Here is a 26,464-nt window from a genome sequence, read left to right on the forward strand (position 1 = left end):
AAAACGAAGATCCCGTTAACCTAGATGATTTTCACGACAGCTACCAAAAAAATTCAATAAATAAGATGCGGAGAGAACTGTTTTCTCAAAATTGCAGATCCATTTTTCTGGAGGAAAAAAATCTCTCCCATGATTACTTTCATATCAAAGAACCCCCGGTCATGGGGGAGATGCATAATTTGACACATTTAGCAGCCTTTGAGCTTTTGAAGGACTCTGTAAAAGAATCCATGGTTACATCTGTCAGGTTGACAGTCTTCTTTCGTGACCTTTAAAAAAAAGTTGAGAAATTGATCTTTCTAGTTCACATTTGCTCAGTTACCTCTAGGTTCTGCCAAGCCAGGAATTAGTTATCTCAGCTTTAAATGTATTATTCTTTGAGCTAAGATAACCGAGTACTGATGGAATCTCTAAATGGAGAACTTTTGTGAATGGCCTTTTTTTGTGTGAAATTTTCTGGTGGGCCTGTGGTGATAATATTTCCTATACTCTCCATTGGCTGTTTTAATACATTAACTACTAAATATTGTCTTTTATGCAACTCGTTTTAGAATCAGATCTTCTTAGGCAGGAATGCCAGCAGTGAACAATCCAGACATAAGGCTCTGCTCTGGGTGCTCAGTTATGGCCAGGAGTGGAACAAGTAAGCTCTTGGTTCCTTGCACTCAGAATTTCACCATCCAAAACCCCAAATCGTCTCTACAGAGGCTAAGAGAAGTCAACTGGCACGTCCTTTAGGTTTTAATTACAATTTACCAAAAGCTCCCACGTTCTGCACTTGACAGGTGCTTTCTCTCATCATTCCCAACACTGGGACATGCATCTATCAGAGTGCTATGGGGACTGCCCTTGTGGCACAGTGATTAAGATGCCGCTTGCCAGTGCAGGGGACACGGGTTTAATCCCTGGTCCGGGAAGATCCCACATGCCGCGGAGCAGCTAAGCCCGTGCGCCACAACTCCTGAGCCTGCACTCTAGAGCCCGCGAGCCACAACTACTGAGCCCACGCACCTAGAGCCCGTGCTCTGCAACAAGAGGGGCCACCACAACGAGAAGCCCGCACACCGCAACGAGGGGTGGCCCCTGCTCGCACAACTAGAGAGAGCCTGCACCCAGCGGCGAAGACCCAACACAGCCAAAAATAAAATAAATAAATATAAAATAAAGAATCCGCCTGGCAATGCAGGGGACATGGGTTTGAGCCCTGGTCTGGGAAGATCCCACATGCCGCGGAGCAACTAAGCCCGTGCGCCACAACTCCTGAGCCTGCACTCTAGAGCCCGCGAGTCACAACTACTTAGCTCGTGTGCCACAACTATGGAAGCCAGCACGCCTAGAGCCTGTGCTCCGCAACAAGAGAAGCCACCGCAATGAGAAGCCCGCGCACCACAACGAAGAGTAGCCCCCGCTCGCCGCAACTAGAGAAAGCCTGCACGCAGCAACGAAGAACCAACGCAGCCAAAACTTGATTAATTAATTAATTAATTTTAAAAGAATCACTCTGGGTAGAGGGTCCTGAGCATCATTCCTGCAGTTCTCAGCGACATTAACTCAGTTAACTATTGATAAACAACATCCTTAGACTTCTTTGTGTTTCCGGGAGCCCCAGGTTGAAGCAGCCCAGAAACAGAAGAGATGCTAATCACATTGTGTTCTTAAACGTGCTCAGTGAAGGAGTGCAGGTTTCCCTCTTGACCTCAGTGTCACTCCGGGGGTGGGGGGTGGGGAATAAAATCCCTCCAGTTTTCCATTCAGATAAAACCTCTGCTCCTCCTCTTCTCACCAAAAGTAGGGCAAGAAAGTGGGATTATGGTGAATGCCCACTAGCAGGCACATGCTCTATTGTCATCCCCTCTTCAGCCGGAATCAAGGAGCTTTGCAGCAAAACAAAGCTCCTCTCCTCTCATCCCATCCCCCGCTCTCCCTCTTGGCCCTCACCTCCGCCTTCCTTCCCTCCCTCCCTCCCACTTTCTTATCCGCCTACTTTCCTTCAGGACCCATCCTTTCTCCTCCCCCCCTTTCTTTTCCTCATTCTCTTCCTCTCCCTTACCTCCTCTCAAATACCCTCACCCCTGCCCTTGTCTTCCTCCTTATCGTCTGCTGGGCTGACTCGGCCTTAGCTTGTATCAAACTCCTCTTCATTTGCCTTTCTGAAAAATGGCAGCGTTGCCCTTAGAAGTGCTACCGAGCACCCAAGTGCCACGGGGCAGAGTGGTGCTGTGGCCACATTAGTTAATAAGGACGAATCCATTCGAGATACAAACGTGGATCTCTGTTTTCATGGAAAACTTGCTCTTCTTCAGGACCCATTAATGGTCACCCAGTTGTACAGGGTTTTCTCCGTTCTTGGGACTTACCCCACTCATGCACCTATCTGGAGAACTACAGTTCTGTGGCCAAAGAAGTGGATTCAGTGACCAGCGAGGGTCTGCTGGACACATGGCTTCTTGTCCATGTTTGCTCAACCCTTGGCCTAAGGGCCAGCTCTTGGTAGACTCGGTATTTATTGGATGCATGATCCGTACTGAATTTGATCAGTACATTTGTGTTTATGAAACAATAGCATGGATATAACAAGGGAAAGAGAATTATTAACTTTAATTTTTTTTTCACCGTAGTAAAATATACATAACATACATTTTACTATTTTAACTATTTAAAGCTATTGTTCAGTGGCATTAAGTACATTCTCACTGTTGTGCAATCATCACCACCATCCATTTCCAGAACTTTTTCATCTTCCCGAACTGAAACTCTGTACCCACTAAATGGTAACTCCCCTCCCCCTTCCCCCTCACCATTCTATAATACTTCCTGTCTGTAGGAATTGACTACTCTAGGTACCTCACAGAAGTGGAATCGTACATTATTAGTCCTTGTGTGTCTGGCTTATTTCACTTAGGATAATGAGTAATTTTGATATGGATGTTTGTTTGCTTTCTCATTCTGTATGAAAAAAAGAGTTCCATTACTGGGTCACTTGTTTTTGCCCTTTGGTATTCTGATCGTCTGAGGAGGAAGAGATCTGCACTGAAACAGAATTACACAAATTTTACCAAAGTGAGCAAAAATAAGGGTTCTGCTTTTTTCTCTATTTCTGATAAATCTGTCCCTTATTTGACACTCACCTCTTTTCCTGGGGTTTCCATGGCAAGTATAGGCCAGGAGGGAAGTCCCTCACCAGCATCCCTCCTTCTCCATGGCACCCCACAATGGCCGAAAGGCCGGCCCACAGCCCGTGGGTCTTCCCCACCCTGTGCCCTGACTCCTTCCTTTGAAGTGAATCCACAGCGGACCACAAACTGCTATCCTATGTGTGTCTGCTTTGGACACAAAAGAGTATCTCTTCCTTTCAGTACAAAATGGAGCACTTGATTAAGGTGTGATATAATTGCTTTGTGAGAGAGTTTGCCCTGAAAATGTCTTGGCTTTTCTGAAGCGGGCTGCATGCTTGTTTGTGTTTGCACCACATGCTAATCTCACGAATGGCCCTGTTCTGCCAGTGGGAGGACAAAATAGCTGTTCTTTTGCTCTTGTGCTCATGGAAAGCTCCCCACTTCTCCTTGCCCTGTTGCCATAGTAACTGAAACATAGTTCTTCAAAATAGGGAAGGAATCTCTCTGGGCAGTTGGGAACTTAGCAAACTGGGAACATACGTAGGCCTCAATTATTACCGATGCTGGTGTAAATACCTAGTTATCAATAGTCATAAGCACGGCTGGAATTCGTAGGTGAATTTTACTGTCACTTGGGGGGTGTATAGGAAAGGATCGATGAATGGGCTCTTTATTCTAGTCCCACAGATTCTTCTATGAGCATCAGAATTGTCATACAAGGTCAGACCGTGGGCCTTACAACAGAGAACTCAATTTTCCCCAATATTTCTATTCCCAGCGTGGAGAGTAGGCAGTGACAGAGTGCAGTTACACTCCTCCAACTCCCTCAGAGGATTGAAGATACAGCCCCAAATACAGGAGTCCTTAGGGCATCAGGATTTGTGCATAATCTTCTGTGAAAAATTTTTATTTTCAACCTTTGTCGGCTCTTAGAGTCAAAATTGCTTTAAAAGACCTTTTAAAGGGCCGTATGCTCATTGGTGGGGCCGTGGGATGAGAGCTGCACCGCGCGGGACGAGTTGCCGGCAGCGCCCGACGGAGCAGAAGGGGCGAGAGCATGGAGCCGGAGAGGGTTGTCAGTGCAGCCCCCCCTTACCTTTGTTCAGACGCACCTCCCAGAGGCTGACCTCAGTGGCTTGGGTGAGGTCATCTTCTATGTGTTTGGGGTCCTTGAGGACCTGGGCCCCTCAGGCCCATCAGAGGAGAATTTCCATATGGAGGCCTATGTTCCTGGCTTTGCCCACATCCCAAGGGGTACAATAGGGGAAATGATGGAGAAGCTCTCAGGGCAGTTGAGTGGTGCCAGGAACAAAGAGAACCTGCAACCACAGAACTCTGAGGTCCAGGGTCAGGTATCTGTCTCCCCAGAGCCTCTGCAGCGGTTCAAAGAAGAGACGATGTCTTCTCCGACTGCTGCTAGGGACACCCAAGATGAGGCATCCGGTGCTGAGGAGGAGCTGCTGCCGGAGGTGGACGTACTTCTGGAGGTGTTCCTTACCTTTTCGGTGGAGCAGGCCCAGTGGGTGTTGGCCAGAGCTCGAGGGGACTCGGAAGAAGCTGTGCAGATGCTGGTAGAGGGGAAGGAGGAGAGGCCTCCAGCCTGGGATGGCCCCAACCAGGACCTGCCCAGGCGCCTCAGAGGCCCCCAAAAGGATGAGCTGAAGTCCTCCATCCTGCAGAAGTACATGATGGTGGATAGCGCAGAGAATCAGAAGATTCACCGGCCTGTGGCTCCTGAGGAGGCTCCCAAGAAGCTGACCCAGTACATGGACAACCAGGTGGTGAGCACCAAAGTGGAGCGATTCAAAGATGTGCGGGACCCTAAGGCTGGGGAAATGAAGGCCACATACGTCAACCTCAAGCCAGCCAGAAAGTACCGCTTCCACTGAGGCACTCGTCATACTCTGCCCGAGCCGTCTAGGCTCAGATCCCAGAGGGACGCAGGAACCCTACATCCGCACACACAGCCCGCCCCAACTCCTGTCCCCCGTCTTTCCCTGCTTCCTTGCTCCACAGTGCTGACCTCCCCTTGGAGCTGCCATGGGCACAGTGGAGGTAGAGCCCCAGGAAAGACAAACAAAACAAAAGGGCCGTATCATTTCTGTGTGGTGTCCTAAATAGCAATTTATTGATGTATTATTTCAAAATGATTTTTTTGTTTTCTTATTATTTTTTATGTTTATAAACAAATGGGAATTTAGCAAAATTTATTAGAATTTATGGAGGCAGTTTCTAAAGGGCAAGGGCACATAAAAGATGATTCTTTTTTTTTTTTTTGGTTCAAAAACACCCCTTTAGTGGTAACTGGACTTGAATGCAGCAGAAAATATTTTAAAATAATGTTTGAGTGGAAACGTAAAGTGATACAGCCACTACAGAAAGAAGTATGGTTTTCCCTCAAAAAACCATATGATCCAGCAGTTCCACTTCTGGGATATACCCCAAAGAATTGAAAGCAGGGTTTTGAAGAGATATTTGTTCATAGCAGCATCATTCACAGTAGTCAAAAGGTGGAAATAATCCGTATCCATCAGTGGATGAATGGGTAAACAAAATGTGGTACGTACGTGTAATGGAGTATTATTCAACCTTAAAAAGGAAGGAGAATCTCACACGAGCTACAACATGGATAAACCTTGTGGACATGATGCTAAGTGAAATAAGCCAGTCACAAAAGGACAAATACTGTATGATCTCACTTACATGAGGTACCTAGGGCATTCAAAGTCATAGGGACAGAAAGTACAATAGAATAGTGGTTTCCAGGGCCTGGGGGGAGAGGGAATGGGCAGGTTGATGAAAAGTTCTGGAGATGGATGGTGGTGATGGTTACACAACAGTGGGGATGTATTTAATGCCACTGAACCATATGCTTAAAAATGGTTAAAATGGTAAATTTTATGTTATGTGTATTTTACCACAGTAAAAAAAAATATTTGACCAGCAGAGGTGTAAAATGATAGAATACAGAGCAGCTCAAGGTGGGAAATACTGATCTTGAAGGTTTAACACGATCCATAGACTGTTTCATCATTGCTCAAATAAGGCCGTTATAAACCTTTACCCAGCGTTCCGGATCTCGAGCCCCTTTCCATGGCCACCTTCACTCACTATATCATGCCTCTTTTCCTGGAATGTCCAAAACCCTGGTGTAAAGAGTGCAAAGGGCTGTGCCTGAGAACATGGCCAGCTAGGCACCCTCATGCCCCGCTGGTGGCAAAATAAGTTAGTACAACCCTTTGTGAAGACAGTCTGGGGAAGTCTGTGAAGAGCATAGCCATGATCACGCCCACTATCCCTTTTAGCCCTCTGAGGACAGAGGCTAATGGACATATGTGGCCCTCTCTCCTTAAATGCTTGCCAGCCCACCGCCCATCTAGCCCTGAGTCCATCCTTTCCTTCATTCCGCTCTCGGGTCCAGTCACTGTTTGTTCTGGGCAGCATGGTGCTGAGAGCTACGCATACACCCGTGTTGGGTCAGGATGGGGAGATGCGGTGCGGAGGTGTGTGGAGAGCATGCATCTAGGCACTGACATGTGTTAACTATCTAGTGAGTAATGTATAGGCATTGTCTTCATCAGGGTTCTCCAGAGAAACAGAACCAGTAGGGTATGTCTGTGTGTGTGTGTGAGAGAGATATATGTGAGATGTAGTATAAGGACAATAAGACCCACATGATTATGGAGGCCGACAAGTCCCAAGAGCTGCAGTCAGGAAGCTGGGGACCCAGGAGAGCTATTGGTGTAAGTTCCAGTCCAAAGGCTGGCAAGCTTGAGAACCAGGAAGAACCAATGTTTCAGTTCAAGTCTCAAGGCAGGAAAATCTGGAAGGCTGTCAGGCAGGAGGAGTTCCTTTTTTACTCAGGGGAGAATTGGCCTACTTGGTATCTTCCACTGATTGGATGAGGCCCACCCACATTAGGGAAGGCAGTCTGCTTTGCTCAGTCTGCTGACTCATATGTTAATCTCATCCAGATATATCTTCACAGACACACCTAGAATAATGTTTTACCAAATATCTGGCACCTTGTGGCCTGGTCAAGTTGGCACGTAAAATTAATCATCATGGTATTATGTACTAAAATGATTTAGAATTAATTGTGCCACCTAAATCATTATTGTAGTTACAATTGCTTTTCAACTCAGTTTTGAATTTAAGAGTGACATTATGAAAAGTCCTGAATCAAGTTCTATTTTTTTTTTTTTTTTTTTTGGTGGTACGCGGGCCTCTCACTGTTGTTGCCTCTCCCGTTGCGGAGCACAGGCTCCGGACGCGCAGGCTCAGTGGCCATGGCTCACGGGCCCAGCCGCTCCGCGGCATGTGGGATCCTCCCGGACCAGGAGGCAGACTCTCAACCACTGCGCCACCAGGGAAGCCCCTGAATAAAGTTCTTTTCTGCACTTGGTTAAGTCTGGACAGCCATTTAGATAATTCAAAAAAAGTATTAGGCCCAGAACTTACAGGGTCAGTACATTTTTGTTTATGGAATGATAGCATGAATGTGACAAGGGGAACAACTTGGAAGTTCCTTGGCCTTCCCTGTTTCTATCTGAGCCCTCCAGCGTATGGTGCTGGCTGAGGGTCATCCATGGGTGAGGCAAGAGCATCTCAGAGCCAAGTATCAGCGTCAAGGCTAAGATGTGGAGTCCTCATTTAGGGTCCCTGGACCTTGTACAGCATATACCACCTGGCCTTGGCTTCAGAGAGCTCTGCTGCTTGTGAAGAGAGATCAGCTGAGGCCTCCACCCTCAGTTCCACCTGCCTTCCCAAGCTCTGGATTTGGATGTTTGCCTGGGCTCTGGCAAGCTTCTTCTCTATCTGCATTGGTTGTAACTTGGGTGGAACCCTGCACTGGGGCCCTCTGGAGCCTCAGCTGCCTGGGCCAGAGGAGAGGAGTAGAATCTGGGCAGGTAGCTTGAGGGCAGGGGAACCAGCCCAGCTGAGCATCTGCCCCCACAGGGCATGGCCAGCATTGAATCACGGGGGGTGTGGCAAACTCAGACTTACTTGTATGTTGGCTACTTGGGGGTTACGGCTGTGGAGCAGAAGTTTTTAAGCAGTGGGAATGCTCCCAAGTGCTGTAGCAGCCGGTGTGATGCTGACCACCACAAGAGCCAGGCCAGGCAGCAGGATCCTGATAAGCAAACCCAGGCATCCTCCCACGGGGGGATCCACAGGGGCCTGGGAGGGAGCTGGAGCGTGCTGCATTGGCCATGCAGGTGCCTGCGAACCTGACCTCAGGCTTAGGAGAGCAGGTCTCACTCCAGCCCCTGCTGGTGCCTGTTGGCTGCCTCACCAGAGGTGGTGCAGGTCCTCAGTGCCTGGTGCTGTGAGGCCCTGGGAAAGGGTACCTCTTACTTAAGATGGGAGGAGAGGGAGACCCGGAGGAGAATCCACTTCAGCCCCCTGAGAACAGGGCTAGGTCCTCTCTCACTGAATATGACAGAAGTTCTCCTAATGCCAAGTTTCTGTAGCCCTTGCTTCCTAGGGAGGCGGCAGTGTGACCCCACATGGTGGTTCCCAGGACACGGGAAGTACTTGGTCTGCAGTGACTGATCCATACCCCAAGCCCCCTGTGCTCCCCACTCCGTGTGGTCACGTTCTCCCCATCTCTGCACGGACTCTGGCCCCTCAGCGCCTCAGCCACCTGACAAGGGCTGAGTGGTCACCGCCTGAGAATTGCAGGGACTTCGTTTATCTTTGTGCTTTTCCCGAGGATCTGACCCCCTAGTGATCACTTGTTACCTAGTGAAAACTAGAATCAGATCTGGGGTCGAAAGCAGCATCTAGCCAACACGCCCTGGTTCCTGACCTGTGTGTGCTGACATAAAATCCCCCCTTCCCCAACTTACCAATGTATATATATATATTAAAATTTTATTTATTTTTGGCCGCGTTGGGTCTTCGTTGCTGCGCGTGGGCTTTCTCTAGTTGTGGCGAGCAGGAGCTACTCTTCGTTGCGGTGCGCGGGCTTCTCACTGCGGTGGCTTCTCTTGTTGCGGAGCACGGGCTCTAGGCGCGTGGGCTTCAATAGTTGTGGCACGTGGGCTCAGTAGTTGTGGCTCGCGGGCTCTAGAACGCAGGCTCAGTAGTTGTGGCGCACAGGCTTAGTTGCCCCGTGGCATGTGGCATCTTCCCGGACCAGGGATCGAACCCGTGTCCCCTGCATTGGCAGGTGGATTCTTAACCACTGCGCCACCATGGAAGTCCCTCACCAATGTATTTTGAAAAGCCTGTCAGATTTTCTAATAAGAACTAAATATGAGTTAACATTAAAACCCAATTGCTATTTTTAAAACTCCAATTGCTATATAAACACATTTCACCTAAATAAAAATAGGTTTGTTAAGTAAGCCAACCGTGAGTTGGGTCGGCATTTGTAAAAGTGTCTGATAAACAGGGCTCTTCCTGGAATATGAATTCATTAGAACTTCAAAAGCAAAACAGCATGAGGTTGGACACTTTGCTGGAGCACTGGAGAGTTCTCAGCCAACGAGAGGCTAGACGGATTGATATTTGTTAAATTGGGATTCTGTTTGTACTGCCTTCAATTTAGTCCTTTCTCAGGATTTGGGGGTTCCCCTTCACATCTAGTTTGTTGACTGTTTTAATCGTAAAAGATTTTGTCAAATGCTTTTTTCTACATCTACTGAGATGATCATGTGGTTTTTGTGAAAGCTGTAAATTTAAGTTACACTGGCTCCACCTAAGGGGAAATGTGACTTTTTGGAAAATACATAAATGGATAAGATGCAGCAGTGTAATACCTGAACCTGAGGCACTGGTACTGGCTTCAGCAAAACTCCTCTGATGCAACTATTTTGTTACCTCAGGGCTCACCGGTCTTGAGAAACTAAGTTGGGTAAAGGGTAGAGCATTTTCTAGCCCTGGAGCTATTGGGTTGGCCAAAAAGGTTGTTTGGGTTTCTCCGTAACATCCTACGAAAAACCTGAACTAACTTCTTGGCTAACCCAATATATCCCTCACTGCAGAAGACAAAGAGAAAGTTCCTAAAGAGTGGGAGCCAGGCAGCATACTCCCCAGTTTCATCACTCATGCTTTCCCCCCACAAGCTTCTCTCAGCATCTGAAGAGCTTAGTCCCTGCTACTGGCAGGGACTTCCTTGATTCCACATGCCCTGTCCTTGCTCACTCTGCCTCCTGGGAGCTTGAGGTGTGGACCCTCAAGCAGCTGGAAATTAGCAGACTTCCTTCTATTCACTATGGACTTGATCTAAGCATCTAGTTTGACCTACAGGCTCAGCAAGGACTTCTTGGTGTTCACCCTCTCCCCACCACCACTTCCAAGCCCTGCCATGACGGCTACTGATTCAGTGGGTGGACACGTACAGCATCATGGCTTCCAAGCAGGGAAAACTGCCGTCCCTCTCAAAGTTATCGTTCCCAGTCACTTCATTAGTGGGATGTTGCAAAATTGGTACCCAGCTCCCCTGCCTAAATATGGTAGGATTACGTGCTGGCAACTTTTGAAGTCCAGCAATCCCAGATCCTTTCTAGGACCAGTAAGACACTTTGGTGGCACTTTGAAACCATGGTGCAGAGGTTCTCATCCTTGGCTGCACCTTGGAGTCTCCCTTGAAGCTTGCAGTGAGACTTGAAGTCTCACTGATGCCTGCGACTCACCACAAGGCTCTGGTTTATTTGGGCTGGAGTGTGGCCTGAGGTTTTTTTCTTTTTCTCAGTTCTCCAGGTGATTGTAATGTGCAGCCAAAGTAGAGACCTCTGTACCAGCTATCAGCTAAGTAAGGAAACCACTAGCTTGGATGAGAAGTCACATATCAAATGGCAGATCCTCAAACGGACGTTAGCTTAGTTAATTATTGCTGCTATTTCAAATATTGTTAGCAGTTTGTCAGTTTTTTTATCAGAAAGACTTTTCCTTAAACATGGGTTTTTTTCCAAGTTTGCTGCATTTTCAGTTATGACTTTATTATTACTTTCGTAGCATCTACTTGTATATAATAGTAACACATGACTCACTTAAGAGAAGTTTTCGTTGGAGCAAAATTTCCTGCATTAGGGCAATGGCTACACATTGGGATCATCTAGTACAGTGGTCCTTCAACTTGGCTATACATCTGAATCACCTAGAGGGCTTTTAAGTTCCAGAGCCTCAGCCTTGCCCTAGGCCAATGACTTTAGAATTTCTGTGACTGAGCTTCAGCATCAGTATATTTGAAAGCTCCCCAGGTGATTCCACTATGCCCCTGAGTTTGAGTCAGCCTAGAACAGCATTCTCAGACTTTCATGAGATAAGCGTCCCCTGGAGATTTGTTAATATGCAGCTTCTGATTCAGTGGGACTGGGGGGGGGGCCTTAGACTCTGCATTTCTAACAACTTCCCACATGGTGATGTTAGGTGCTCCCATGAGACATGGGAGAGTCTCACATGAGAACAGGTAAGAGACCAATGGTGCTGGTCTATAGCAACCCCTCACTTAAGTGGCAAGAACCTAGAGAGCTAAAAAAAAAAAAAGAAGAAAAAAAATATATATACCGAGCCTGGGCCCTATTACCAGTGAATTTAAGTTGATTGCACTGGGTGGGGTCCAGAATTGACAAGTTTTAAAAGCTCCCCAGGTGGTGGTGATATTGAATCCCAGGTGGAGAACCCTAGCAGTATTAGGGACTAGCTCCGCCTCTTGTGGAATAAATGGTTAATAAATAGTATCAGGTGGAGGAGGAAAGGGAGAAGACCCCAACAAGGCCAGGAGGGACCCCCCTCCAGCCAGAAGAGCCCCTGGACCTGCCAAGGGGTGTCTTATCTAAAAAAAAGTCCCTCTGTAGAGAGAACTCACCATAAGGCTACCAGATTTTTTTCAACTCATCTTACGCCCCTGTTTTGCATACTGTTTGAATATATTTACATGTTGACTATCAAGAGGCCCTAACTCCAAATATGTAAGATAAACTAAACTAAGTTAGATCTTGCACCTACTGCAATTGTGTTCATACGCAGTAGTCAGTGCTGAACACAGCTCCAGTAGGGAACAGATTTTGAAACAGCCGGAGACGGGGGAAGGAGAGGGCACGCCAGCAGTACGGGAGGAGGGAGGCTTGGGGAAGCCACGACGGGCTCCTGCCATCTGCCCAGTGACAGCGCCCTCGGGGACCTGAGAGTCTGCAACGGGACCTGAAGCCCAACCCCCACCACCTTCTCCTCCTTAGTATTCCAAACAGTCTTGCTGCCGTTGATCTTTCTCCCTGCAGCTTCATTCTGTGCAGACCTTTCGCCTTCCCGAGCTGCTTGCAGGCCATCCTCTGGGTGTTCCTCCCTGGATCTTCTGGACTTGACCTGTATCTTTGGGGCCGCCTCCCCGCAGTGCTCAGCACAGTGCCGGTCAGGGCCACCTCATGTGGTTGGCTGTACGGGGTGTGCCCTGATCAGGGTGCCTACAGAGGCCACACGTGGGGCTGAGCCTCAGCTCTCCTCTACGCATCAAAGTTGCCCCCTCAGGAGCAGGCGGCACCTCTTTGCCCTTCCACCTGCTGGCAGGCTCGAGGGGACACCTTTCTCTAATTTGCACAAAGGGACCTGCCAGGTGTGCTAGTGGAGACCCTGCGCAGGTCACCCAGTGCATGCTTCCTGAGTACTCACTGAATGTATGAACAAGAGAACAAGGAGGAGGCAGTGAGGATAAATCAGAGGTTTCCGCAGTCATCTCGGTGAAGGTGAACGAGGCCCCAAACGAGGACGTCATCTGTATGTACAGGACGGAGGAGATAAACAAAGGAGAAGCACCAGGCTATGGGTTGGGTTCAAGCTTCCAGGATGGCAAAGGAGAGAGGGAATAACAATGACCTCCTGCCTGTAATCACCACGAAAACCTGACTCTTGCCCAAGAAGAATAAGGACAGTGTGGCTGCAGATCAGTCTTACATACCCACTTCTGGACAGCTGGCGTTGGTTGGGTAACGAGGTAACAGGAATTCTGTGCTCTTGTCCGCAAGACCCTGTGGTAAGCAACGTGGGGGAGACGTAAGACTTCCCCTCCCTCGGCGAGCTTGTGAGCTAGTTGAGGACACTTGTGTCCAACAAGATTCCTGATGCTGGTCTACACGGACCAGCATCACACGTGGGTGACAGGTGTCAGATGATCATAGTAGCTATGGACGTACATACTGCTTTACTGCCTGTGGTGAGCTCTCCCCTGTATGAGATAGCTATTATGTTGCTTCTCACCTAAGAGGAAGTTGACATTTCTTGCTTGCTTCTCACCCCATCTTCTGACTGCCAGTCACAATATTGGCGTGAACCACATAAAATTAGCATTTTTGTAGGCCAAAATGGTTAGATATCAACAATCTCATATAGGTGGTTCTTATACTCTCCACCATATTATGCTGCCACTTGAGACCTTTCAGGTGATTTTATTGGTTTGTTTTAAGCCTATTATAAAAGGATTTTTTAAAAAGAGTGATGCTTTTTCTGGTAAATGTGCAAAATAGGAAAAAACTGTGCAGAAGCAGAAGAATCTTTTATTTGCTTATTTATTTTTGTCTGCATTGGGTCTTTGTTGCTGTGCATGGGCTTCCTCTAGTTGTGTCGAGTGGGAGCTACTCTTCGTTGTGGTGCGCGGGCTTCTCAATGTGGTAGCTTCTCTTGTTGCGGAGCACAGGCTCTAGGCACGTGGGCTTCAGTAGTTGCGGCATGCAGGGTCAGTAGTTGTGACTTGTGGGCTCTAGAGCGCAGTCTCAGTAGTTGTGGCACATGGGCTTAGTTGCTCCGCAGCATGTGGGATCTTCCCGGACCAGGGCTCAAACCTGTGTCCTCTGCGTTGGCAGGTGAATTCTTTTTTTTTTTTTTTTTTTTTTTGCGGTACGCGGGCCTCTCAGTGCTGTGGCCTCTCCCGCTGCGGAGCACAGGCTCCAGACGCACAGGCTCAGCGGCCATGGCTCACGGGCCCGGCCGCTCCACGGCATGTGGGATCTTCCCGGACCTGGGCATGAACCCGTGTCCCCTGCATCGACAAGCGGACTCCCAACCACTGCGCCACCAGGGAAGCCCTATTCCTGATCATTTTCTTAAGATAGATTCCTGTCTTAATCCATTTGGGCTGCTGTAACAGAATAACATAGACTGAGTGGCTTATAAACAACAAAAATTTATTTCTCACGGTTCTGGAGGCTGGGGAGTCCAAGATCAATGCTCTGGAAGATTGTGTCTGATAAGAATGTACTTCCTGGTTCATAAATGCTGACATTTTTTCACTGTGTCCTCCCATGGCAGAAGGGGCTAGGGAGCTCTCTGGTGTCTCTTTTATAAGGGCATTATTCTCCTAGGTTCTGCCTTCGTGACTTAGTCCCCTCCCAAATGGCCCACCTCCCAATACCATCATACTGGGGATTATGTTTCAACATATGAATTTTGGCGGGGGCACATTTAATCTATAGCAATTCCCAAAAAGAATTGGGTCAAATTACTTGAAATTACTGGGTCAAAAAGCAGGAAACTTTTTAAAGTGTCTTGATTTGTAGCATCCATTGGCTTTCCAGAATGCATGTGCCCCTTGATTAACTTTAGCCATGATGGCAGAGCCAGTCCTTTGCTGGTTCTGGTTTGGTTACCAGTGATAAATGCTGTTTTTAAAGATGAGAGAGTCTAAAGATGAATGGTCAAAGAAGACTCGGCAGTTAGGTGGACATTGAACTAAGCTAGAAAGATCTGTAAGTTTCAAATAAACCCTGAAGCTAGAAAGATCTGTAAGTTTCAAATAAACCTAGGGGAAATACTTTTCGAGCAGAAGCAAAGGTACAATGGAAACAATACAGCATATTGTGGACAGTCATAATCTAATTTTCTGAGGGTAGATAGTTGCAACATGGGAATAGTGGGATATAAATTGAGAAAAGGGCTCTCAGCTGAGACTGAGCTTTAATCCTGTAGATAATGGGGAGCTGTTGACAATTCTTGAACAGGGGATTATAAGAGGAAAATAATGTTTCAGTGATTATAGGAGACTATCTGGGAAGCCAGAAACATCTTTACAAGTGGCAGAAGATTTTTTAAATGATCATCTGTTTTAGAAAATTACACATCATATATAAACATCCTAGGAATGATTTGTTCTAGTGCTTATTAGCATGTGACAGTGGTATGACCTGTCAGCCATGTCTGAGTGGCTCAGGCTTTGAGATTCAGGTGGGGTGGCTTGGAGATCACAGTGGCTGGATCCAAATTGGCAGTCAGAAGCTATTTCGCATGGAGGAAATCTCAGTTTTCATGAACTGAAGGTCTCTTTGGCTTTTACATGTGCAGTTACAACAAATCCTCATGAGGAGTGATTTTGCCTTAAGCATTTCTTGGTAAATAAAAATTTCATCTCTTTTAATTGCATTTTTACGATTTTAAAGGAAATGGATATGTTGCAAATTCTGGTTTCCAGTACGAATAAGTAAAATGTGGTTGTTGCTATTACATCATTATATTTTCTCTTTTTTAAGGTAAATCAGATATTTTTAATCAATATAAAACAATGACAGATACTTTTGGGAATTCTCCAAGTATCTGCCCATACTATATTTAATATCAATATTAGATAAATGTCTTGTAATATATGTACACTTTTAAAACCCATCTATATGTCACCATATCTCACATAGCACAATGCTTATGTTATGGAAAAATAAGACTTCGACTCACGTTTTAGATTTAATTAAGGTTAGCTTCAAAAAGAAATGAGGGGGCCCTTAACAAAATTGATAGGCCACCAAAAAGATGCTGATTTTTCCTTGAGATACATTGTCACAAGGCACACTAATCATGGCAAAATGTTAACAACTGTGTAAAATATTTGATGGCATTAACATAGGATAACTACTAAATGTCAAGAGCTTTCATTGAAGAATACAGCTGGCATATTTTTGAAAGGATGATGCTGTTTACCCTGGGGGAGTAAAACAGTGGGGTGTTATCAAGTTTGCTGGGGCTTTCACCTTTCTTTAACTGGCATTTTCATGACGAATAGCTCCATCTGTTATGGGCAGGGCTGGTTTCATGGATGTGTGACCTGCACAGTCACGGATGGCCCTATGCTTAGAAGGGGTCTGGTGCTTTGTGTGATGTTTTTCTGTTGCCATCTTGAAATTCCCAATAAATTTTGAACAAGGGCGCTGCACTTTTATTTTGCACAGGTGATTCAAATTATGTAACTGGTCTTGATTGTGAAAGCTGATTTCATCTTCCTTTGCCATGTGTTATGGGCTAAAACGTGGTTTTCACGGGACCAGACTCTGGACCAGGTTAGGGGAGAGGGCTTCGGTGAGCCAAGGGAGCTTGTGGCCAACTCCTCTTATTTCCACGGGAGGCTAAACTTAGTACAGTAGGAGAAGGGGGGAGAGAGCAGAGTTTACGAGCAGGCAGGGCTACTGACAGCTAGAGTTTCTCCATTAAGAACAGCAGCAGTGGCTGCCATTCCCGCTACACCCACCTACCACATCAAGCTAATAACCCCCAGGCTCCGGCTGATCGCTTCATGTGCATTATTTCCTTTAACTTAATTTTCTCAGCAACCTGCAACATGAGTATTAGTTTTACAGATGAAGAATCTGAAGTTTCCAGCAATCAAGTTGCCCATAATTACAGAGCTAATAATGGTCTTTGCTGACTTAAGAAGTAGCCAGCCATCCTTGTCTCTTGTTAAAATTGAACTTGAATCACTTATTTGTCTACTTAAAAAGATTCATTGTCAGGGAGAGAGCTATAGACTTTGTTTACATAGATTGTTCATTTTCTACTTTTTACTTCCATATAATTGTAGATAGTATGGTTCTTTAGGACCTTTTGGATGTAAATTTCTTTACTTTTTTCTCTGTGGATGCTATCTGGATAGCACACTAATGCTGGAAGTGTTTTTCCAAGAAGAGATAGCTACACCTTCCTTCTTTTCCCAGAAGATTGTGTCAGTAAACAGTATTATATATTTTTTAAACCTCAGCCAAAATGACATTCTGTTGCTTGATTATTTCTGTTATTATTGTTTTCCTAGTTGTTATGTGTGATTATGTTCTGCCATAAGTTAAAAAAAATTATCCATGTTTTCTGTTTTCATTTTGTATTAAAATAAGGTTTTTCAAAAATTTGTAAATGAATTCTATTCTTGACTAATTCTAATTATGTCTTCTGCAGGAAAGCCTCTCTGGCAGCTGATGTGTCCAGGCTTGGGTACAGTTCCTCACCCAATCACAAATACATTCCCCGAAGGGCAGTGCTCTATGTTCCTGGAAATGATGAAAAGAAAATCAAGAAGATTCCCTCTCTGAATGTGGACTGTGCAGTACTTGACTGTGAGGATGGTGTGGCTGTGAACAAAAAGGTAATGGCATGATTCTTCCTTATGATGGAAAAAAGAACTGAATTGAAATGTGGTGCTCTCCTGGTCGCACTGCTCACTGTTTGGAAAGAGTCTACTGGACTCACCTTTTTCTGATTATCGATGTGTTCTTGACCAGCCCTTGTGTGGGTTCTGAGTGTGTATGTTTCTTTTCTCCAAGAGACAGGAAGAATCCAGCCAAGATATATTTAAAATCATGGCCTTCAGTATATGTGACTATGTGTGTGTGTAGATAAAGAGATACACACTTAAAAAAAAGAGAGAGAGGTAGACACTCAATCCATTTTGGCTGTGATATTTGCTGGTTTGGGTAAATGACTTAATCCTAGAATTGTGGTGTACATTTTTCAGACCAGTAAGATGGAATTAGGAATTTATCTCTTTTTTTTTACTGCCAGGTATATTGTGTAGTGGCCTTATCTCTTCTGGGACAAGTGCCAGTAAAATAAAATATAGACTTCAATGGATGAGTCACCATTTTCCCTCCTTAATTAAAGAGAAACTACACACAGAACCTTAAGGTTGCAGCTTTTGGCTGATTTTCTCATGGCCTGATCAGAGAAATGAGTCGTAGAAAAGACCCAATTTGTAAATAGGTACAAAAGGTTCTTACTGGGTGGTAGCATAGTGGGTGCTTTTTGTTTGATTTTGGTTTACCTAACTTCTTTTTCTAGGTTTTTATAATGAACAAAGATTTGTTCAGTAATGGGGTGAAATACATAAATTATTTGAACAATAACTGATGTTTGCATGGAACTTTTAAAATTAAACACATGCTTTCCCTCAACCTTCATCTATCCAGTCCCTAGACAATGAGGTTGGGCTGGGAATGGGTTGCGGGACTGGTGGCACAGAAGGAGCTGGCCGTCTGGATTTATATCTATTTGGATAGTTTCTTTTCCTAGGTGACCTGAAATAGCGTGCTTGTCCTATACAACTTTCTTGATTAATTGCTTTCCTTGGAGATTCTAGCAAACAAATATTTGCCTTATTTTTTTTTTTTAAGTTAATTTACAGCATCTTTCTAATGGTCAAAGCAAGGCTTTACAAGTGTTTGGGAAAGGATTAGAATAAACATGTGGAATCTAAAGCGTCTACTCAACATCTTTGGCATGCACCAAGGAAAATGCAATTAATCTTCTTTCTCGCAGAGATTAAGGTAAATAGGGCTTTTCTTGAAGGACATAATATGATTCCAGTATGCTCCCTTCCAAAACTCATGTAGTGCACTCTCAGATTAGATACTAAGTTGTAATTCTAGTTCTGTGTGGCCCAGGGCAATTCACGTTACTTCTTTGCCTCAATTTTTTATCTGTACTGTGGGATGACAAAATCTTCTTTTGTCAGGGGTAGGGATTATTACAAGGAATAAGCTTGATAAAATGCCTGGGAGTAGCTTGATTTCCTATAGGAAATAGATTAGATAAATCCTGTAGTAATCATGATTAGAGGGGAATTTACTTTAGCTTGTAGCACAGTGAGCCATTAGGTACCCTGATAAACTTCTAACTATATTTCTTCACAAACCTTGAGGCTATCTTCCTATTCCCACCTGAGGATGTTTCCTGCTACCCATATGAGTTCAAAATATGGTTCATTCCTACCTCATATTTCCTTAGTGTTTATCTGTGTTCTGAAGCCCATCCTTATACCCAGAGCCACTACTGAGGAGGAACCTAAGGAGGGGCAGGGGAGAGAAAAGTTTATGATGGGCAAGTTGTGCCCGCCATCTTGGTGTCTATGTCCAGACAGAGCACAGCAGTTCTCTCTCTCTTTTTTTAAATTAATTTCTTTATTTATTTTAATTAATTTATTTATTTGACTGCGTCAGGTTGTAGTTGTGGCACACGGGATCTTTTGTTGCAACGTATGGGCTCCTCTCTAGTTGTGGTGCGCGAGCTCTGTAGTTTGCGGCATGCGAGCTCAATAGTTGTGTCACGTGGGCTTAGTTGCCCCACGGCATGTGGGATCTTAGTTCCCCGACCAGGGGTCGAACCGGTGTCCCCTGCATTGCAAGACAGATTCTTAACCACTACTGGGTTAATTGCCAGACATACTGTTTTATGTATGCTGAACTTGGAGTCAACCAAATTTCCCTTTCTTGTCCACAGAGAGTTCAGGCTAGTACTTATAAAACACTTTTTCCCTAATTTTATCTCATATATTTCATTTCATAGCCCTGGCCTGTCAATGTCTTTTTGGATTTTGATTTCATCATCCAACATTTATACCATCTGAGAATTTGACCAGCACACTAGAAAAACGTAACAAGTTTCTGATAGAAATGTTGAAGAGGTTGGAGCCAAGTGTTGTGCAAGCATGCCACTAGAAACTTCTGTTCGAGTTCACTTGACAAACATTTGTATAATGGTGACTAAATGCCAGGCACTGGTCTAAGGGCTTTAATTTGTGTAACAACCAAGTAAGTAATACTCCTTCTACAGATAAGGAAACAAGCATGGAGAGGTCAAGTTCATGAAGCAGTTCTGTGAATATGGTTATTCAGTCACCTAACTCTCCTAAAATCCAGTCTTGTCACAAGAATAGTATAAGAGATTTTATTTAATGCCATTTCAAAATGAAGACACCTTCCTGATTTACAGGGTCTAGCAATACCTTCTCTCTCCACATACATCCACCTTGCCAGAAAAATGAGGTTAGTTAGATGAGATGTGATCTTGAAGAACCCTTGTCAGTACTACCTAGTTGTTCCCACCTTTGCTTTGAAGTGCTGGAGAGACGAAAATGGTAGTAGCTACCATCTACCGAGAGTTTTCTACGTAAGAGGTGCTATAATAAATGCTTCAACTATCTCATTTACTCCTTATAGCAAAGTTTTGTCCAGGGTCCAGGCTGATTAAATGGCAGATTTGAACCTGTTAGAATTTTCGCCAGGAATCAGCCTCAAGTTCACCTGCTGGCATATTCCATAATAACTCACCTTTTTCTCCTTTCTCAGAAAGTTGGTGCCTTGGCTTCTCTTTATCTTTTTGTCACCCTTGTATACTCCGTAGTTTCTCAAAGATTACCGACAGGAGTGCCGTGTTCACGTTTGCAGATTCTTTCAGTGTCTTGGGATTTTAATGCCTTTAAACCTAGGGACTTGAATTCATTTGAAATGTCCAGATAAGTCTGAAACTTCTCACGTAGCTCATATTATTTTTCCTTTCTTGAAGTCACCTCTTAATCATATTTTTGTTTGAATATTATTCCTCTTGATGGAGGAGATAGAATAGAGACCGTTTTCAGTGAGTTTATTTCTTACCATGTTAAAACTGTCATTTCAAATGATCTAGTTATGGTTTTGCTAAACTGAGCTATTATTGCCTAATTCCACTTTCTTGGCATTATTAAAACTTAGTCACTTCATTTTAGATATTTCATTTCTTTTTTGGTAATTGACTAATTCCATATTTCATTTGACTGACTGTGGAGTATGGGCTTGTAATGAAAACAAGAGGAGCTTCCACAGAGCAGTTTATAAGTGTATAATACCTTCCAGCAGGCTCTAATCCTGTCCGGTTAATCCAATTTGTGTTTAAGCAGCTCCTTCGTGTCAAGGATGGCACTACCAGCTCACCTTTCCAAGCATGGATGATGAAAAGACCATCTCCACTACCCTCTTATCATCTCCTTTTCATTGTTAAATGCATGAGGAGATACAGGGCTGTCTAAGCCACTGCTTGCTGGGACACAGTGAAAATAAGCCAAGTAATGCACAGATTTCTGGTGAAATCTCCATGACACTGGATGAGGCCAAGAAGGTAGGAGTAAAATAGATAGAGGCAGGGTTCCAGAGCTGCTATTTTAGTTGAGTAAATATTTAAATTTACTTAATATTTAAGTTTAAATATGTAAATTTTTAAATACTCAATATTTAACTAAATATTGAGTACCTACTCGACCAGGCACCATGGCAAGCAAGAGGAGAACAAAGATGGTTGCGTGGTCCCCAACCCAGAGGAGCCAAAGGGTGGTGGAGAGACAGGCAAAAAAATAAATTGTAATCTAACAAGATAGGTCTATAAGAGTGCATACTTTTTATTATCATTTGGTTCTACGTATTTTTTTAATCTCTGTTTTGATCTCTTGCTTGAGCCGTGAGATACAAAGAGGCTTCCCAAACTCTCTGTGGTGAAGAACCAGTTTGGTTATTTTTATTTGTTGTTGTTACTTTGTTCCATTTTTTAAAAAAATTCTAAACTACTGTGGACCAATGCTTGTATAAAATACAATAAAAATGAATTGCTATAAAAATTAAATGCTGCTTGGGTATTGCAGCAATGTCAAGTGCTATAGAGGTTTCTAAACTCATGTTCCCTGTTTTGTACTTAACCTCCTGGTGGCATGGTCATGCTGAGAGTTTGTGGATCAAGAGTGGCCCACAGACCACAGTTTGAGTAGAAGGGACTTAGAAGTTTTAAATTTCTAAGTGTATATGAGGTTTTTAATTTATTCTTTTGTTGCTGACCTCAAGCTTGGTTGCATGATGGTTAGAGAATGTGATCTGAATGATGCTGATATTTGGAAACTTATTGAGTTCTGCTTTATGGCCTATTACATGAGCCATTTTTTTTTTTTTTTTTTTTTTTTTTTTTTTTTTGCGGTACGCGGGCCTCTCACTGTGGTGGCCTCTCTCCCGTTGTGGAGCACAGGCTCCGGATGCGCAGGCTCAGCGGCCATGGCTCACGGGCACAGCCGCTCCGCGGCATGTGGGATCCTCCCAGACCGGGGCACGAACCCGTGTCCCCTGCATCGGCAGGCAGACTCTCAACCACTACGCCACGAGGGAAGCCCGAGCCATTTTTGTAAATGTTTCATGTATACTTAATAAGAATGTATATTGTCTGTTTACTAGATGCAGAGTTCTGTGTATTTTCCGTTAGACCAAGCCTGTTAATTATATTGTTCCAATATCTAAATCTTTAATGATTTTCATCTGCTTGATATATTAATAATTAAGAGGCTAGTTGAAAGTTACCCTCCAATGGAGAATTTGCCAATTTCTCCCTGTAGTTCTATCAATTTTTGCTGCTGATAGTTTGAGCCTATGTTATTAGGTGTATACAAATTTAAAATTATTATATCCTCCTCATATATTGAATTATCTATTATTATGCACTGACCCTCTTCATCCCCTGTAATGCTTTTTTCTTTATTTTTTAATTTTATTATTATTTTTAACAACACTGCTTTGTTTTCATTATATTTCAGTCTTCTTTTAAATAAATTTATTTATTTTTAGCTGCGTTGGGTCTTCGTTGCTGCGTACAGGCCTTCTCTAGTTGCGGAGAGTGGGGGCTGCTCCTCGTTGCAGTGTGTGGGCTTCTCATTGTGGTGGCTTCTCTTGTTGTGGAGCATGGACTATAGGCATGCGGGCTTCAGTAGTTGTGACACGTGGGCTCAGTAGTTGTGGCTCGCAGGCTCTAGAGTGCAGGCTCAGTAGTTGTGGCGCAGGGGCTTAGTTGCTCCACGGCATGTGGGATCTTCCTGGACCAGGACTCGAACCCGTGTCCTATGTATTGGCGGGCAGATTCTTTACCACTGTGCCACCAGGGAAGCCCGATTTTTTCTTTAAAGTTTATGTGATCTGATAAGAATACACCAAGTTTCTTTCTTTTTTTTTGGCTGCGTTGGGTCTTTGTTGCTGCGCACGGGCTTTCTCTAGTTGCGGCGAGCAGGGCCTACTCTTGGTTGTGGTGTGTGGGCTTCTCATTGAGGTGGCTTCTCTTGTTGCAGAGCACGGGCTCTAGGCACGTGGGCTTCAGTAGTTGTGGCACGTGGGGCCAGTCATTGTGTCTCACAGGCTCTAGAGTGCAGGCTTAGTAGTTGTGGCACACGGGCTTAGTTGCTCCGTGGCATGTGTGATCTTCCCGGACCAGTGATCGAACCCGTGTCCCCAGCATTGGCAGGCAGATTATTAGTCACTGCTCCACCAGGGAAGTCCCCACCAGCTTTCTTTTGATCAGTATTTCCCCAGTATATTGTTTTCAGCCTTTTGTTTCAACTTTTCCATATCTTTATGATTTAAATATATCTCCTATTGTTTTAAAAGTTTTATATTCATGTAGACAATCTGTGTCTTTTAACTGGAACATTAACCCACTTCTAATATAGTTACTAATAAATTTAGATTTAAATATGCCATTATATTTGACCCAGTTTTCTCGCCTGTTCTATGTTTCTTTTCTTTTTTAGGGGGGGCCACACCACGCAGCTTATGTGATCTTAGTTGCACGACCAGGGATTGAACCCAGGCCCGTGGCAGTGAAAGTGCAGAGTCCTAACCACTGGACTGCCAAGGAATTCCCTCTTTTTCTAATTTTTCTTGCCTTTTAAAGATTATTTGACTTTTTTGATTTATTTCCTTAGTCCATTTTTTCCTCTCTTAGTTTAGAAGTTATGGCTGTGTTTCTAATTTTTATCGGTTACTCCTGAAGTTTTACCAAGTATACTTAACAAAGCCTAAAATTAACCTGTGTCTTCTTCCTGGACAAAGCAAGAATTTTAGAAAGCTCTAAATTCAATCATCTCCCTCACCAATTTATATTATTTTTAACAAACATTTCAATTGTCTCTTTTTAATCCCATGAATTTTACATTGTTACTATATCATTATTTTATATGTACAGTTGTTAATTTAGATTAAGCTACATTTTTTACCACTTTCTCTGATCATTATTCCTTCTTGTATCCCAGACCTTCTTTCTGGGGTTATCTTTCTTTCTCCTGATGTTCACCCTTCAGAATTTCTCTATAGCGAAGGTTTGTTGGCAGTAAACTCTCATAGTTATTGTTTATTTGAAATGTCTTCATTGTTTGCCTGGGTAGACAAATTTAGATCAACAGATATTTGCTCTCAGAACTTTGAAGATATTATTTCATTGCCTTCTGGTTACTATTAGTGCTATTGAGAACTCCATTGTCAAATCTAAAAACTAGGTTATTTGTCTTTTCTTCTTTGGCTGTGCTGAAGATCTTTTGTCTTTGGTGTACTGAAGTTGTGCTAAAATATTGAGTAGTTATTGCTTGGTGTAAGTGGTTTTTGTGTGTATTTGTGTACTCATGTCTTTTACCAGTTCTATAAAACTTCTACTGTTAGCCCTTCAGATATCACTTCTAGTCCGTCATTTCTGTTCTTTCCTTCTGAGATACCAAGTAGACATATTAGGAAATGTTTGTTTTATCCTCCTTGTCTTTTCCTATCTTTTCATGTTTCCTATCTCCTTGTCTCTCTCTGCCACATTCTGGGTTAGTTCTTCATATCTAATCAACACTTTTCTAATTGTCCCATCAGTTTTGTCTAATTTATTTAACCCATCCTCTGAGTTTTTAATTTTAATGATTATATTTTTCATATCTAGAACTTCCATTTGATTCTTTTTCATATCTGGTACATTCTGAATCTGATAATTTCAATATTTTTGCATCTAAATTGCTTTTTGTTGTTCAGTGACTCATACTCATGGTATGAACCCATATTGATTGGAATTATTTCTTGGGAATCCCAAGGGCCTAGAGTAGGAAGATTTTCCTCTAAAGAGAGTCTGTGTTTGCTTCTGCTGGGAGTCAGGGATATTATTAATCTGGAGTCTTTGTTTATTCTCCTCAGCTTTGCAGTGATCTCAGGCTAGTATCCTGATACCAGGTCTGATATAGGTATTTGGTTCCTAGCTTTCTTATTTTTCTGACTCCTCATAAATCAGAATTCATTTTTTGTTGTTGTTGTTGTTTTACATTGGTCCTTATGTTCTTATGAGCCCAGCAATGCATTAAAAAGTACTTTTGTTGAAATGTATCCATTTTATAGCTGTCGGCCCTTCAGAGAATGTAGTCTGCCATATTGCCAAAAGTAAAGAACCCATCCTTTAAAATTTTTAAATTATAAACTTAAAAAAATTAGTGTAAAATTTATTTTTACCTATAAAGAGTCAAATCGCTGTAAAATACAGCAGCCCCTAATCATTATTCCATTCCCTTCTCCAGAGATAATCCCTTTTGTCTCTTCTAGCTTATTCTTGTGGCATTTATTCCCATATCTCTACATAATACACTTTTTGAATTATTTTCTCAACTTCAGGCATGATACTGACTCCCTGCTGTGGGAGTTATCTTTCCCTCCTGCTACCGCCCTGTCCCCACTATGTGTCACCCTTTCCCATCCTTCGCTTGTCCTAATACAATTATATGTAACTTTGATGAGATTGGTAGGTATTCAGTGTAAAAAGTATTAAAGTTGAGTCACATAGTATTAAACTGATCACCTCTGTGTTTTTTTTTTTTTTTTTGGCTGTGCAGTGTGGCATGTGGGATCTTAGTTCCCCGACCAGGGATCAAACCTGCGCCCCCTGCTTCGGAAGCTCAGAGTCTTAACCACTGGACCGCTAGGGAAGTCCCCACCTTTCCTTTTCTGCCAGCCTGTTGTTTTCCCTGGAGTTCATAATTATCTGTTTTTTCCCCTGGCTTATTTTTCTATTCAACACCCACATCTTCACTAATTGTCTAAATCTCCTCTTAATATGTTTAGAAGCATCGGGTATTTTATTAGTTTTATCTTCTTGGAGAAATCTCTCCTTGACTCTTCTGATCCCCTCAAGTCTGAACGACTTGTCCTTCAGGCCTGCAGCATAATTGGAATCCTGAACTCTCCTTTCCCACCACCCTGGGAATTCCCTTTGCCTCTCTGTTGGGTTGGATATCCTGGATTATGTGACTCTTTATATCTGGGTATGTTTCCCTGTTTGGGTGAGGACACCCTCTAATAGTTCCTGAGAGAAGGTTCCCCTCTGAAGGACAGAAGCAACTTATACATAGTCTGATTTTTACCTAATTTGATTTGTAAAGAGCAGGAGTATATTCGGAATTTAAGATCATGAGTGTCTTACATTGATTCTTCCGGAAGCCAAAGGAGGAACTCTGAATTGTGATTTGAGGAAGGCTTTTCTAAGGGAACTTAACTTAGTAAAATCTGGGATGTCACTCACGGGCAGCTTGA

General features: G+C 43.8%; 1 protein-coding gene and 1 pseudogene across 4 annotated transcripts in view; both read left to right on the forward strand.

Moving 5' to 3' along the window:
• CLYBL (citramalyl-CoA lyase) overlaps nt 1-26,464 on the forward strand; it is a 234,720-nt gene that overhangs the window by 122,175 nt on the left and 86,081 nt on the right. For all 3 annotated transcript variants that reach the window (XM_081214653.1, XM_081214652.1, XM_081214654.1), the window contains exon 2: nt 17,265-17,451. In XM_081214653.1, the coding sequence (XP_081070779.1) occupies nt 17,265-17,451 (187 nt within the window). The remainder of the gene's footprint in view (nt 1-17,264; nt 17,452-26,464) is intronic.
• LOC308604996 (CUE domain-containing protein 2-like) lies at nt 3,556-5,670 on the forward strand (annotated as a pseudogene). Its single transcript has one exon. The product of its transcript is annotated as a CUE domain-containing protein 2-like (transcript).

Source organism: Mesoplodon bidens (assembly GCF_964165515.1).
Source record: "Mesoplodon bidens genome assembly, chromosome: 17".
NCBI classification, from domain to species: Eukaryota; Metazoa; Chordata; class Mammalia; order Artiodactyla; family Ziphiidae; genus Mesoplodon; species Mesoplodon bidens.